The sequence below is a fragment of the Anolis sagrei genome, chromosome 9, assembly GCF_037176765.1.
Source record: "Anolis sagrei isolate rAnoSag1 chromosome 9, rAnoSag1.mat, whole genome shotgun sequence".
NCBI lineage: Eukaryota > Metazoa > Chordata > Lepidosauria > Squamata > Dactyloidae > Anolis > Anolis sagrei.
The window spans coordinates 13,798,377-13,811,129 of record NC_090029.1 but is presented as its reverse complement, the minus strand read 5'-3'; the positions used below and the strand labels follow the sequence as shown (position 1 = coordinate 13,811,129).

Here is a 12,753-nt window from a genome sequence, read left to right as displayed (position 1 = left end):
CTATAAAGCTATTGTCCTCCCAACCCTGGTATATGCCTGCGAAACGTGGACTGTCTACAGATGTCACATGCAACTCCTGGAACGATTCCATCAGCGCTGCCTCCGGAAAATCCTGCAAATCTCTTGGGAAGACAAGCAGACAAACGTCAGCGTGCTGGAAGAAGCAAAGACCACCAGCATTGAAGCGATGGTCCTCTGCCATCACCTCCGCTGGGCTGGCCACGTTGTCCGGATGCCCGACCACCGTCTCCCAAAGGAGTTGCTCTACTCTGAACTTAAGAACAGAAAATGGAATGTTGGTGGACAGGAAAAGAGATTTAAAGATGGCCTCAAAGCCAACCTTAAAAACTCTGGCATAGACACTGAGAACTGGGAAGCCCTGGCCCTTGAGTGCTCCAGCTGGAAGTCAGCTGTGACCAGGAGTGCTGAATTCGAGGAGGCACAAGTGGAGGGTGAAAGAGAGAAACGTTCCAGGAGGAAGGCGCTTCAAGCCAACCCCGACCGGGACTGCCTTCCACCTAGAAACCAATGCCTTCACTATGGGAGAAGATGTGGGTCAAGAATAGGGCTCCACAGCCACCTACGAATCCACAAGGAAACCCATCCACAAGGAAACCTATCGTTGGACCATCTTACTCGTCCAACGAGGGATCGCCTAAGTGAAAGTGAAGCGCCTCGCCATCCAGGGTAGGCAGCTGGATATCCCCACTGCCCAGTTGACCCAGCCATAGGATCTCCGTCTTTGCTGGATTCACCCTCAACCTGCTGGCATGCAGCCATCCAGTAATGGCCTCAAGGCATTGATGGAAACAATCGGGTACAGAGTCCGGTCGGCCTTCCATCTTCAGCACCAGCTGAGTGTCATCGGCATACTGATAACACTCAAGCCCAAAACCTCGAACCAGCTGAGCAAGTGGTTGCATATAGATGTTAAACAATAGAGGGGAGAGAATGGCCCCCTGAGGAACCCCACAAGATAGAGGGGACCTCTCAGAGACCAGGCCTCCCCTCTCCACTCGCTATCCACGGTTGTGAAGATGCTTAAAGGGAGGGCAAAGCAGAAGGCAAGCTTGTTCTGTGTTAGAGTTTCTTTCTTCTTTGAAATCATACCTAGTTTGAAACGTTGGGCTGTCTAGAGGGATTTTCAAGCCACCCCTTCTGCTTAGCGGTCAGGAGCTTTCCTAGCAAAGCCTCTTTGTCAAATTAAGCGTTTCATTAACGGCTTCCTTCCCATTCGAACCATCCTCCTCCTCCGCCCACCTTTTCAGGCTGGAAGCTGGACCTCGAAGCCAAAACTGAAGCATTAAGTAACGTCTCTACCTACGTTGAGCTATTTACCACCCTGTCGAGACACAGCTAACTTTAGTCAATTTAGTCACTTTTCAACAATGGTAGCAAGCCATCCAGTGGCTGGAAATAATCTATATATTACCGGGCAGGGAAAGGGAGGGGAAGCAGTAGTGTCAAAGCAACATACGAGTTATACGCAATTGGCTTCAAGATGAATTCACCTCCTCCTCCTTCTTCTTTTTCTCTGGTGGACTGCTTTGATTCATCCAGTCTGCAAAAGGAATTTCAAGTCTTATTAGGTAAGCTTTGGAATCCACCGAGTTCAGCGACTCGCTGAAGATTTGGTAAACAGACCTTCCTTGCAGTGGCCATGGACACATGTAATCTGTTTAGGTCGCGCTGGTTTTCCATAGTTGGCACCTACCTACGCATGAGTGGCCATGGCTGTCTTCCCAATGCGGATGGCCAGAGGCACTTGCTGCTCAGACCTTGACAGTTCGATGTCATCCCCATGGCTTTTAGCCTTTGAGAGACCCGATTCCCCCATGCGCGAGTCTAATCTGTGTGGCTCTTGCCACATCTTGTGGCCACGGGTCCCGTAAGTCGATGACACGCTATCGGAAGACCTAAGGAGCCAAGGCAGGTGGCATTAACTCTTCTGTTGCATCTTGCTGGCGTAGAAGTCTCTGCAGGTCTGGCAGCAGCGCTGATACCACCTCATGTCCTGGCAGAGGTTCTTCTCTCGAATCACCCGGCAGTAAACCGTCCACTGGTCTCCTGCGCATTTATAGGTCAGAGCCGCTTTGCATGCGCATGTTGTGGTTTTAGAGGGAAGACAGAATTTTGGAAGGAGAAAAAACACAGAAGTTAGTTATTTGCCTTGGAAAGCAGATGGAATTGCCATCATTGTAGCAAAAGCTAAGCAGCACCAAACAGAACATTTCAGATTTGTTAAGAGATGAGGCTGCTGTATACACGACTTGAGCAGTCCTCTGTCTAGCTTCCAAAGCCTTTCCCTATCTTTGTGGCCCAGATGGCTTTAACTCAGGCACGGGCAAACTTTGGCCCTCTAGGTGTTTTGGACTTCAGCTTCCACAATTCCTAAGAGCCGATATTCCTAAGAGCCACAATTCCTAAGAGCACTTCACACGTGCAATGATTTTTGTAATATTCCTACTGCTTTGGGTTTGCTTCCCAGGGGTGACCAATGAGAAGTCTCCAGAGCTCAGACTTACCAAGCCTTGGAGAGGTGATGGTGTTGACGTTGATCTTCTCATTGCAGGCTTCCTGGTGACACTGCCGATATGCTGCAGGCTTGGAAAGGGTGGGACACTCGTTGCCGTGGCGGCCCGTGACCTTGTGCATGCACTGGACCACCCGGGACTGAAGGCCTTTGCCACAGGTTGAAGAACACTGGAGAAGGTGGTGAATAAACACAGAGAAAGCCATGAATGCAGGGATGGAGCCGTCTGGCTACAACTTCTCTTGTGTACGTATTTTCTTCCCATCTTCAAGGTGCATCTACACCGGGCATGGGCAAACTTTGGCCTGCTCTCCAGGTGTTTTGGAGTGCAACTCCCACAATTCCTAAGAGTCAGTAAACTGGTTGGGATTACTGGGAGTTGAAGTGCAAAACACCAGGAAGGCCAAAGTTTGTGCATGCCTGGTCTACACTATAGAACAGTGGTTCCCAACCTGTGGTCCGTGGGCCACCTGTGGTCTGCAGGTAATAAAATATGGTCCGCAGCCTCACTCTTACTACACCATTGCAAGTGCAACAAGAGCAAATGGTCTCATAAAACCCTCTTATAGTGCCGAGGCTTATTAAATTTTCTGTGGGCGAGCAGATGGCAACCAAAAACTGATTCGTAGCCCTTTTGGTACTAATATTGGAGAATGGTCCCTGGTCAAAATGCCCGATTAAAAAAAAAAAGGTTGGGAACCACTGCTGAGGAACTAATGCAATTTCACACCACTTTAACCACCTTGGCTCAATGCTTGGGGATCCTGGGAGTTATTGTGCTACAAAATCTGGCACACTTCTCTGCCAAACTCCATCAGATTGAGCCATGGCAGTTAAACTAGTGTCAAACTGCATTAACTCTATAGTGTAGATGCACTGGCAATTCAGCAAACAGTTCCAGAAAAGAAAGGGGGGAAGGGAGGAAGGAAGACAAGATTTGACATTGCCCGCTTTGTTTCGAACGTGAAACTGACGAATCAACCCACCGAATATATCATATAGAGCCGAACCTAACTGAGCGAAGGTTTTGAACCCAAAATCATAGATGTCTGTGCTTTTAACTTTGAATATGCACTGAATACATTTGAATGGCTTTTAGCTGTGTATTTTTAATACTGTTTATATTTAATTCTGTTTTAATGATTTATATTTATATATTTTAGATTGTGTGCTAATGCTTTTACGTTGAGTCTCTTTGAGTCCTCCTTGAGAGAGATAAAGCAAGATATTATAATTATAAGCAGACAAAGAACCAGACAAGAAAACTGCACTACAAACCAGAGCTGATAGCTGGCACAACAAAGCATTGCATGGGCAGTTCCTTGACAAAATTGAAGGAAAAGTTGACAAGGAGAAGACCCGGTGATGGCTCACAAATGGAACCCTGAAGAAGGAGGCAGAAAGCCTGATTCTTGCAACCCAGGAGCAAGCCATCAGAAGCAATGCCATCAAGGCCAGGATTAAAAAAATCAGCTGATGACCCAAAATGCAGACTGTGCAAGGAAGCTGATGAAACCATGGATCATCTCCTCAGCTGCTGCAAGAAAATCGCACAGACGGACAACAAACAAAAGCATAACTCTGTGGCCTAAATGATTCATTGGAACTTATGTCACAAGTACCACCTGAATTGGTGGGATCATAAATCTGCAAGGGTAGTGGAAAATGAACATGCAAAAATACTGTGGGACTTTCGAATCCAGATGAACAAAGTTTTGGAACACAATACACCAGACATCATGATTGTGGAAAAGAAAAAAGTTTGGATTATTGATGTCACCATACCAGGTGACAGTTGCATTGAGGAAAAACAACAGGAAAAATTCAGCCGTTATCAGGACCTCAAATTTGAATTGCAAAGGCTCTGGGATAAACCAGTACAGGTGGTCCCGGTGGTCATCGACACACTGGGTGCCGTGCCAAAAGATCTCAGCCGGCATTTGGAAACAATAAACATTGACAAAATCACGATCTGTCAACTGCAAAAGGCCACCTTCCTTGGATCTGTGCACATCATTAGAAAATACATCACACAGTCCTAGATGCTTGGGAAGTGTTCGACTTGTGATTTTATGATACAAAATCCAGCATATAGATCTCATTTGCTGTGACATACTGTGGTTTTGTGTCAGTAAAACAATAATAATAATCCAGCATATAGATCTCATTTGCTATGACATATTGTGTTTTTGTGTCAGTAAAATAATAATAATAATAATAATAATAATAATAATAATAATAATAATAATAATTTCTGATAGGACCTATGTCCCCATTAAAAAACCCTGGCAGAGTGACTTTATACCACCAAAATAGACATGCAAACCTTTTCGTAAGGATGTGAATGCACTGGCTTTGCTCTACCTGCTCCTCCATGCTCCAGGTGTGAAGTGCAGCTGTCGACAAACCCAGCAATAAATGGAGGATTTGCTCTATTTACTAGGCTTGGGTAACAATGGAAAAATTTGGTTCTAAACTCGTTTCGTTTTTAGGGGGCCCTTGCGTTTCGTTTTTTAAAAGAATTCCGAAATTTTCCTTTAAAAAAGTTCGAAATATACGAAATTTCGTAAAATTACGAATCGATTTGTTAATGGTGGACGCGATTGCGCAATATGCTAAAAAACCCTCCAAATGGGACAGGGGGAACTTCTGAAGCTTCCCTCTCCCTCTGTTGTTGACTGTTGGTGTGATAATTTATTTTTTATCACTGATAAAACAAACAACAACTATAAAACTTGCACCAGACATACGGTAATAATTACAAAACAATTACGAAACAATTTCGAAACAATTTTGAACCAATTATGAAACAATTACAAAACAATACGAAATAAATTGGAAAAATTGTTTCAATTTTTAATTACTCCTCACAGTAGTCCTGCATGGCTCAATATTGGATCGTAAGCTAATTTAAATACGAATTAATAACGAATTACGAAATTAACGAAACCGCCAAAGCCTACTATTTACCCCTTCCTCCACACACCTATTATTTTGAGCAGCTTTCAATTCCAGCTCCTGCCTTGTATTTGCACCCAGGGGCGGCTCGACCCATTACGCAAAGTAAGCATTTGCAGTATAGTTGATTTTGCCCAGGGGCGCTCTTGAGGTGCTCTTGGGGGAAAATAGACTTTAACATATGCAAGTTGTAGTTACTGGGATATATAGTTCACCTACAATCAAAGAGCATTCTGAACTCCACCAATGATGGAATTGAACCAAATATGGCACACAGAACTCCCACAATGAACAGAAAATATATATCAGTGATTGGTTGGGGGGGGGGATACTGTTTGCTTACCGTTGAAAATTACCTAAGGCCGCCTCTGTTTGCACCCACCCCGCTGTTATCCTTTCTGTGCTCTCCATCGATCGAACACTCTGCTTTCTGATCTGCAGGTTGGAGGTCTAACATTCCTCAACATACGCATGGCTCCGACTTGGGGCAAAACCCACACCTATCCTTCTGGGTGGTCCTTTCAATACATGCCTCATGCTCAACAATGCACAGACCTTCTTGAAATAATTTCCAGCTTCAGAAGGGCTTGACAAACATTCACGCACATGCAAGAATCCTGCTGTAAAGTCCCTGTCTGCAATCTGTGGACGTCTTGCAATCGTGCCGGATAAGGTGGCGCTATTTCTGGGCGCTATCTTTGCATCTGTTTACCCACCAAGCGGGCAGAGCATCCATCTTTTTCCACTGCTCCTGCCAGTTCTGCTCCTTAACACACAAAGAACCACCAAGTGCCTCCCCCCACCTCTTTATTTCCTCGCCTTGAGCTTAGTTTGATTGCTTCTCCTGGGAAACCAAGACCATCGCCTTAGCGATGCAATGCATCTTTCCAAGGCTGGGAAGACAGACAGACAGACGTTCGCATCTCTCTTTCCCAAACTGCCCGAATTTGGCAGTGAAAGAGACATCTGGCTTATTTTAAAGAGGCAGAAAAACCAACTTTGCTAGAAATAAATAACAAGATATAGACAAGCTTGCTAATGGAAGACAGTGGCCTGTATGGTGCTTTGAGAACTGGGAGGGAAACGAGATATGGAAGCACATATTGCGTATTCCATCGGAAATCATTGGAATCGACTTCCACTGAAATCAACAACATTTGTTTTGTCGTGCGCTGGGCCTGTAAAGAATTTCCTTTAAAATAGGACGTGCAACCTTGCCCAGCGGGAAGCCAGGGGGCCCCAAAGAGAAGTTCTCAGGGATTTTCCAGAAGTTATGGTCTTTAGAGTCTTTGATCATGCAACAAAGTCTTTATTATGGAACAAACAACAAATCTTCAATGGTTCAAACAACACTTCAAGGCTTTCTCAGTCTAGTCCTCAATGGACTGGCACCTGTCTTTGATTAATTAAACTTTCTCTGTAGGAAAAACCCTTTTTAACTTCTCCCAGGCTGACTGTAATCTAAGTCTTACTGATGTGGGCTCCGCTACCGGGTTGAACTGCGTCTCGAGCGCCGAGTGGACCTACCAGTAAGAGCAGTAGATTCTCCAGCTGGAGTTCTTTGGTCTTCCAAAACTGTTTACCCTCTGAAATTCCTCATAGCTTTAGGACTGCTTCCCTGGAAATCTTTGGAGATCTCTGGATGCTCTTAAGACTGTTCTCCCCTGGAAAGTCTTAAGGGTTGAAGCTTTTGTACAGGAGAAGCTTGTACACGTCCTCTACATTAGCTTGCCTTACTGAGACTAACTAAAAATGGATCCCTTCCCTTCCCAATTGCCCTGAGCAAGGGGCGGAACCAAAACTTGATGATGGACCAAAACTTAATGATGATGGACATGATCATTGGTTAGACCACATCTGGAATATTGTGTCCAGTTCTGGGCACCACAATTCAAGAGAGATATTGACAAGCTGGAATGTGTCCAGAGGAGAGCGACTAAAATGATAAAAGGTCTGGAGAACAAGCCCTATGAGGAGCGGCTTAAGGAGCTGGGCATGTTTAGCCTGAAGAAGAGAAGGCTGAGAGGGGATATGATAGCCATGTATAAATATGTGAGAGGAAGCCACAGGGAGGAGGGAGCAAGCTTGTTTTCTGCTTCCCTGGAGACTAGGACACGGAACAATGGCTTCAAACTACAAGAGAGGAGATTCCATCTGAACATTAGGAAGAACTTCCTGACTGTGAGAGCCGTTCAGCAGTGGAACTCTCTGCCCCAGAGTGTGGTGGAGGCTCCTTCTTTGGAAGCTTTTAAACAGAGGCTGGATGGCCATCTGTCAGGGGTGATTTGAATGCAATATTCCTGCTTCTTGGCAGGGGGTTGGACTGGATGGCCCATGAGGTCTCTTCCAACTCTTTGATTCTATGATTCTATGACTTGCCCTATGACTGCAACCAAAGGAAGCCACCTTTCTGCAGAAACCCTGAAACCTTGGCCTGCAAGCAAACATTTGAAACAAAGCAAATAAAGTTGGAGCTTCAGTACAGCCGTACCAGCACAACATTTCTTCCTCAATAAATATAGAATCACAGAATTGGAAGAGACCATATGGGCCCCCCAATCTGCCATGCAGGGAAAGCACAATCAAAGCACCCTAGACTCTGTTTCAAAGTCTCCAAGGAAGAAAGTTGAACAGCTCTTCTTACGGTCAAGAAGTTCTTCCTAATGTTCAATGGAATCGCTTTTCCTGTCATTTGAACCCATGGCTCCATTGAGTCCCAGTTTCAAAAGGCAGAGAAAGCAAGCCTGTTTTCTCTTTATTATGACCTCCTTTCACATATTTCTACATGGCAATCATGTCTTCTCTCAACCTTTTCTTCTGCAGGCTAAATCTGTTTATGTTCCATGTATATGGCTGATCATGCCGTAAATTTGCATCCCCTTTCTACTTTGAACCCACAGGCTGAGAAGTGCACATTCAAAAGCCATCTGTATGTAGAAAGTTAGCCCTTTTTTCTGGTTCTCACCTACCCCGTCCATGTTCTGAGCAAATTCCTCTTTTTTCTGTGCCATAATTCTCTCACCAAAAACACATAAAGTGCCATGAAACTTTCATGCCTTTGCTGCCATATGGGTTTTGTCTTATAATTACTTGCTGTAAGAGCTTCCAACTAAATCAGATGAATAGTTTTGGACTCATCTTTCACTTAGGATGATGCCCTCACCACTGGATGCTCCTTCAGCCAAAAGGGCTCTCCTTGCCTTGTATTGATTAAGTGATTACAAAATGTAGGGAAATAGAGATCAGCCATAGCAGAGCACCTGATGAACCAGCCTGGACACAGCATATTATTTGAGAACACAGAAATGCTGGACCACACCAACAACCACCATGTCAGACTACACAGAGAAGCCATTGAAATCCACAAGCATGTGGACAATTTCAACAGAAAGGAAGAGACCATGAAAATGAACAAAATCTGGCTACCAGTATTAAAAAACTCTAAAATCACAACAGCACAACAACAGAGAGGAAACAACCAGGCACATCTTAACACCTCCCAGCAAGAGATTTTCCCAGGCTCAGGCAGGCCTTCTAATGCTAATGAAGGTGATCAGTTGAAACATTCACGCCTAGCTCCAGCAGGTAAGAGCTCCTTGCCCCACCCCAGCCATTCCACAGATATATAAACCCATTGTCCTAATTCCAACAGACCTCACTACCTCTGAGGATGCTTGCCATAGATGCAGGCGAAACGTCAGGAGAAATGACTCTAGAACATGGCTCTATAGCCCGAAAAAACCCGCAAGAACCTAGAAATAGAGATCTATTTATGCAAAAATAAATAAAAAAATAGGACTACCAAAAATAGATTTTCATTAAAGCTTTAACCAATAAAACATTGTTCAGGATCCCATTGACAAGTTTGATCCAAAGTTATATGTAGGGAGAGACTGCACAAGGAAGTATCAATGACCTCCTTGTACAATGTCCACTCCATTCTTTCGCTTTCAAGACTCAGAGCATGTGGCAATGGCAAGTACCATATATACCAGGCCTGGGCCAACTTGGGCCCTCCCTCCAGGTGATTTGGATTTCAACACCCACAATTCCTAACAGCCTCGGGCCCCTTTCTTTTCCCCCTCAGCCACTTAAGCAAAAAAGGAAAGGGAAAAGAAAGGTGCCTGAGGCTGTTAAGAATGGTGGGAGTTGGAGTCCAAAACACCCATGCCAGTGCTATGAGCATGGCGTCAACGAACTGAAGGATGTTGTCCATCTACTGAAAGAAACGAGGGGGGAAATGAAAGGGCCTGAGGCTGTTAGGAATTGTGGGAGTTGGAGTCCAAAACACCAAGTTGGCCCATGCCAGTGCTATGAGTATGTCATCCACGAAATGAAGGATGTTGTCCACGTAGTGAAGGAAATGGGGAGAAAGGAAAGGGCCTGAGGCTATTAGGAATTGTGTGAGTTGGAGTCCAAAATACCTGGATGTGGACGGCCCAAGTTGGCCCATGCCAGTGCTATAGCATGTCGTCCACGAACTGAAGGATGTTGTCCATGTACAGAAGGAAACGAGGGGGGAAAGGGAAGGGCCTGAGGCTGTTAGGAATTGTCGGAGTTGGAGTCCAAAATACCTGGAGGGTCCAAGCTGGCCCATGCCAGTGCTATGAGTATGTTGTCCACGAACTGAAGGATGTTGTCCACGTACTGAAGGAAACAAGGGGGAAAAGGAAAGGGCCTGAGGCTGTTAGGAATTGTGGGAGTTGGAGTCCAAAACACATGGAGGGCCCAAGTTGGCCCACGCCAGTGCTATGAGTATGTCGTCCATGAACTGAAGGATGTTGTCCATGTACTGAAGGAAACAAGGGGGGAAAGGGAAGGGCCTGAGGCTTTTAGGAATTGTGGGAGTTGGAGTCCAAAACACCTGGAGGGCCCAAGTTGGCCCACACCTGATATATTATATATAAGCTGACGTTGTGTATAAGTTGATGTCAGCTTTTTGGGTCAAAATGATGGAGTTGGAGGTGTTGAGGACCACTTTATGAAGGACCTCAGGTTCAACAGCCACTGTTTGCACTTTAAATCACAACTACTGGAATGAAAACTTGGCCACCAACAGACTAAATCTAATTAACCAGCTGATAGACTTTCACAGCTAAAAAAGAGAAAAACCAAGGTGGGGAAAAGAGGAGGAGATAAAGAAAGTCAAAACAAGAACATATCCCGTCTTGTTCGAACCCATCTTTTATGCAGAGCTCTTCTGTCAAAGAGATGATTTGTTTGATTCCCATTAAGAGATGAAAACGCCTTCTCCATTTGGGGGTCTGGCTCAACATTAGCAACAGAAATAAATTACATTTGGAGTGGGGAGAATGTCTTTGGGCTGATCTCACAAATATCACAAAAATTCTTGCAGAAGCTACAAAACTTTCTCAACAGCCTCCAAGCTGTATTTTATGGCAAGAAAAGGCTAGGAACAAGATGGGACCAGTTTTTCAAATGCATTTTTGGATTTAATAAAAATGATTTCATCTTCAGGTAAATATCTAAGAATCCAGGTGGCTGGAGGAAAACAAAGTGTATTAAGGAAACCTCTAGATTCGCTGACGTTCGGGTCATAAGGTCGGTCTTTCCAAAAGGGAAAGCTGCATCCTGAAAAGAAGTGACTATTTGGGTGCCATAAAGAGGGTTCGGTTCTGGGTCCAATTCTGTTCCTCATTAATGACTTCTATGAAAGTTTAGCAACAGTCAGAACTGACCACGGAACAACAGACTGGTTCAAGATTGGGAAAGGCGTCCGGCAAGGCTGCATACTCTCACCCAACCTTTTTAACTTGTATGCAGAACACATCATGCGATGTGCAGGGTTTGAGGAATGCAAAGCTGGGGTGAAAATTGCTGGAAGAAACATTAACAACCTCAGATATGCAGATGACACCACTCTGATGGCCGAAAGCGAGGAGGAGCTGAGGAGCCTTCTAACCAAGGTGAAAGAAGAAAGCGCAAAAGCCGGGTTGCAGCTAAACGTCAAAAAAACCAAGATTATGGCAACAACAATGATTGACAACTGGGAAATAAAGGGAGAAAATGTGGAGGCCGTGACAGACTTTGTATTTCTAGGTGCAAAGATGACTGCAGATGCAGACTGTGGCCAGGAAATCAGGAGACGCTTCCTTCTTGGGAGGAGAGCAATGTCCAGTCTCGATAAAATAGTCAAGAGCAGAGACATCACACTGGCAACAAAGATCCACTTAGTCAAAGCCATGGTATTCCCCGTAGTAACCTACGGATGTGAGAATTGGACCTTAGGGAAGGCTGAGCGAAGGAAGATAGAACTGTGGTGCTGGAGGAAAGTGCTGAGAGTGCCTTGGACTGCGAGAAGATCCAACCAGTCCATCCTCCAGGAAATAAAGCCCGACTGCTCATTGGAGGGAAGGAGACGAGAGACAAAGTTGAAGTACTTTGGCCACATCATGAGGAGACAGCAAAGCCTAGAGAAGACAATGATGCTGGGGAAAGTGGAAGGTAAAAGGAAGAGGGGCCGACCAAGGGCAAGATGGATGGATGGCATCCTTGAAGCGACTGGAATGACCTTGAAGGAGCTGGGGGTGGTGACGGCTGACAGGGAGCTCTGGCGTGGGCTGGTCCATGAGGTCACGAAGAGTCCGAGACGACTGCTCTTACTGCCTATTACACAGAAAACCAGCTGATCCCTAATCCATCTAAAACACAGACATGTGCTTTTCATCTCAAGAACAGACAAGCATCCCGAGCTATGAGGATCACCTGGGGAGGAATCCCACTGGAGCATTGCAGCACACCCAAATACCTGGGAGTCACTCTGGACCGTGCTCTTACCTACAAGAAGCACTGCCTCAATCTCAAGCAAAAAGTGGGTGTTAGAAACAATATCATACGAAAGCTGACTGGCACAACCTGGGGATCACAACCTGGGGATCACAACCAGATACAGTGAAGACATCCGCCCTTGAGCTATGTTACTCTGCTGCTGAGTATGCATGCCCAGTGTGGAACACATTTCACGATGCTAAAACAGTGGATGTGGCTCTGAATGAGACATGCCGCATTATCACGGGGTGTCTGCACCCTACACCACTGGAGAAATTACACTGCTTAGCTGGTATTGCACCACCTGACATCCGCCAGGAAGTAGCAGCCAATAGTGAACGGACCAAGGCAGTGACATCTCCAGCTCATCCCTCGTTTGGGTATCAGCCAGCACGTCAACGACTTAAATCAAGAAATAGTTTTCTAAGATCTACAGAGACACTTGCTGGAACACCCCAGCAAGCGAGAGTCCA

General features: G+C 45.4%; 1 protein-coding gene across 2 annotated transcripts in view; it reads right to left on the bottom strand.

The window, feature by feature from the left end:
* Positions 1 to 232: 232 nt before the first annotated feature.
* Positions 233 to 12,753, bottom strand: part of ADAMTS17 (ADAM metallopeptidase with thrombospondin type 1 motif 17) — a 262,297-nt gene continuing 249,776 nt past the window's right edge. For both annotated transcript variants that reach the window (XM_067471299.1, XM_067471300.1), the window contains 2 exons: positions 2,526 to 2,703; positions 233 to 2,091 (listed from right to left, as the gene is read on the bottom strand). In XM_067471299.1, the coding sequence (XP_067327400.1) occupies positions 1,940 to 2,091; positions 2,526 to 2,703 (330 nt within the window). In that variant the 3' untranslated portion in view covers positions 233 to 1,939. The remainder of the gene's footprint in view (positions 2,092 to 2,525; positions 2,704 to 12,753) is intronic.